At 39.6% G+C, this 2477-nt stretch overlaps 1 protein-coding gene across 1 annotated transcript in view; it reads left to right on the top strand.

Annotated features, from left to right (window-relative positions):
• The window catches only part of LOC107551274 (uncharacterized), a 23486-nt gene extending 21227 nt beyond the window's left edge, over positions 1-2259 (top strand). The window contains exon 5 of the mRNA XM_016232812.1: positions 1703-2259. Coding sequence (XP_016088298.1) covers positions 1703-2058 — 356 coding nt within the window. The 3' untranslated portion in view covers positions 2059-2259. The remainder of the gene's footprint in view (positions 1-1702) is intronic.
• The last annotated feature ends 218 nt before the right edge of the window (positions 2260-2477 follow it).

Below are 2477 nucleotides of genomic sequence, written 5' to 3'. Positions count from 1 at the left end.
ATATGTATATATATATATATATATATATATATATATATATATATATATATATATATATATGTAGCTCTTCATGTTAAATATGTATCGGTGAATGCAGAAATTAACATTAACAAATTAACCACATTTTAAAAAGTACTGTACATCTGAACTATTGCATTTAAATAAATAAATGTAAAGTTTTTCTATTTTTCAGTAAACAGTTCAAAGGTGCAATACTGTGTGCTTTATGTTATTCACAATGATGATGTTATCAGCCACATCACCAAAATAGCTAACTATTAATTATGAACAATTTATTATATGTAAAAGCAATTTATAAAGATACAAAATAAACTATACAAAATAAAATAAAATAACACAAATAAATAAGTTGTTTATGAGTGTAGGGAAACTCAGTTAGGTCACTGCAGTGCAATAGGTGATCATGAGCTCTGTTGCTGCAATTTTTGTCTCCATGGTAACAATGCACTATAATGCACCATAAGCTGGTTTGCCAACTGCTAATAAACAACACAAGAAAAAGAAGACATGCTTAAACATATAGATTGAAGGTTAAATATTTAACTGAATGAAAGATACAGAATGTACTGCATGTTAGCTTTGCTTATTGTGCCCTAGAGCATTATCTCTTGAAGTTCAAACATAATGCTAATTAAAACTATGCTTCTGTTGTTGTCAGCATACAGCCCCTTGTGCTCATGGACCTTTCATGGTCCTGTCTCTCCCGCTTCCCTTCCTGTCAGCTAAAGGCAAAAAGCACCAAAAAAAAAAACTATGCTCCTAAGTTGTTTGAACTAATGTTTTGGGAAACACTAAACATGTAACTATGGAACTTCTGAGCCTAGTTGTCTAACGATGATTTTTAGGAAATGCACACTGATTGCTGAATCTGACCTTAGGATTATGGGTAGTTTTTCCGTTCCTACTCTGTTCCTTACTGAAAGGTTTATTTTGAATCCTCTTCGGTAACACTGTACGTGTCAGACTCTGTTCCTTGTTTTGTGTGTGTTTTGCTCCCCATGTGCCTTCCTTGCCCTTATTTCGTCCTTCCTTTTCCTGTCCCCATTTACTTCTATTAGTTCCAGGCGTTCCTTGTTATTAGTTATCCTCCTCACCTGTCTGCCCCTCGTTATCTGCCCTATTTGAGTTCTAGCCCGTTCTGTTCTCCCTCATCCGGAATTGAATAAGTCTACCCTTGGTATGTGTGTTTTCCTTGTTCCCTGGATGTTATTAAAATCTATGTGCAGTATAAAATCGCAGTAGCGAACCATGACAGTACGTACATGCTGGGTACAATTACCTGTCAATTTGCATTTTAAAACATCTGTCATTTAGTCAGTCAAATACACTCATGCAGTTCAGCTCATGCTATAACACGCTGTTCATTTCGGTTGGTTGTACAGCATGTTAGTGTTTGAATCGTGTCTTTTTGCCATTAGGAGTTTTAGATATTGTAATAACATCGTCTGAGCTTGGTCACTTTGTTTTGTTTGAATTTGAGTAGGAGAAAGTTGGCAGCGTAACTGTGTCAGGAACAGTGTTGTCAATAACAGTAATAAAGTGGGCTCAAGTGCCGCCACTGCTCTCTAATCTATGTAAACATTGACTCAGCACATAATGAACAGCCTCTGTGATTGAGTCTACAAGGTCAGCATGTTTATGATGTTCACTTATCTACAACTGTTTCTGTTGTGAACTTTAGGCAGCATAAACCAGCGGCCTCCCTGCAGCCCCACCACGGCTGTGCCCCTTCGCTCTGCAGACTGTCTGCGGCACGGAAACAGCAGCGATGCCCGGGCCGTGAGAGCGGTCTGTCTGCTGATGGGTGGAGCAGCCGCATCCTCGGCACTGGGATACCTCAACTCCTGTCCATCCGCCTCCTCCAACATGGCTGTCCATGCTCCTGAAGTGACCCACTCCACAGCGTTATCGGAGATGGGGGGAGGCAGCTCTTACCATGCCTGCAGCCAAGCCATAGAGTCGCCACATTTTAACAGCTTCGACTTTGAGGGAGACTCAGACTTTGATGCTTTTGACTGTGGAGGGTTTGCTTTTTAATGGAATATGTTTACCTTATTCGCAGGGTTCCCACAGTCGTGGAAGTGTTAGAGAATTTGAAAATTTTTATTTTCAGGCCCAAGAAAGGCATGGAAATGAATACACTCTTTAAAAAGTCATGCAAATTCCTGTAGTGAATATGTCTACAGCAGTGGTTCTCAAACCTGTCCTGGAGTAGCCCCAGCCCTGCACATTTTGTATGTCTCCCTCATCTATCACATCTGATTAAACTCTTCAGCTCATTAGTGGAGACTGCAAGACCTGAAGTGGGTGTGTCAGATATAGGGAGACATACAAAATGTGCAGTGCTGGGGGTACTTCATGGAGAGGTTTGAGAACCACTGGTCTACAGGATTGTTTTTTTTTCTAGCATAGTAGTTAAAAGCATCTGAAAAAAGTCATACGCATTCATTGTCCAA

This window comes from Sinocyclocheilus grahami, unplaced genomic scaffold (genome assembly GCF_001515645.1).
Source record: "Sinocyclocheilus grahami isolate Dianchi unplaced genomic scaffold, SAMN03320097.WGS_v1.1 scaffold419.1, whole genome shotgun sequence".
Classification (NCBI taxonomy): domain Eukaryota; kingdom Metazoa; phylum Chordata; class Actinopteri; order Cypriniformes; family Cyprinidae; genus Sinocyclocheilus; species Sinocyclocheilus grahami.
This window is presented reverse-complemented; position numbering and strand designations above follow the sequence as displayed.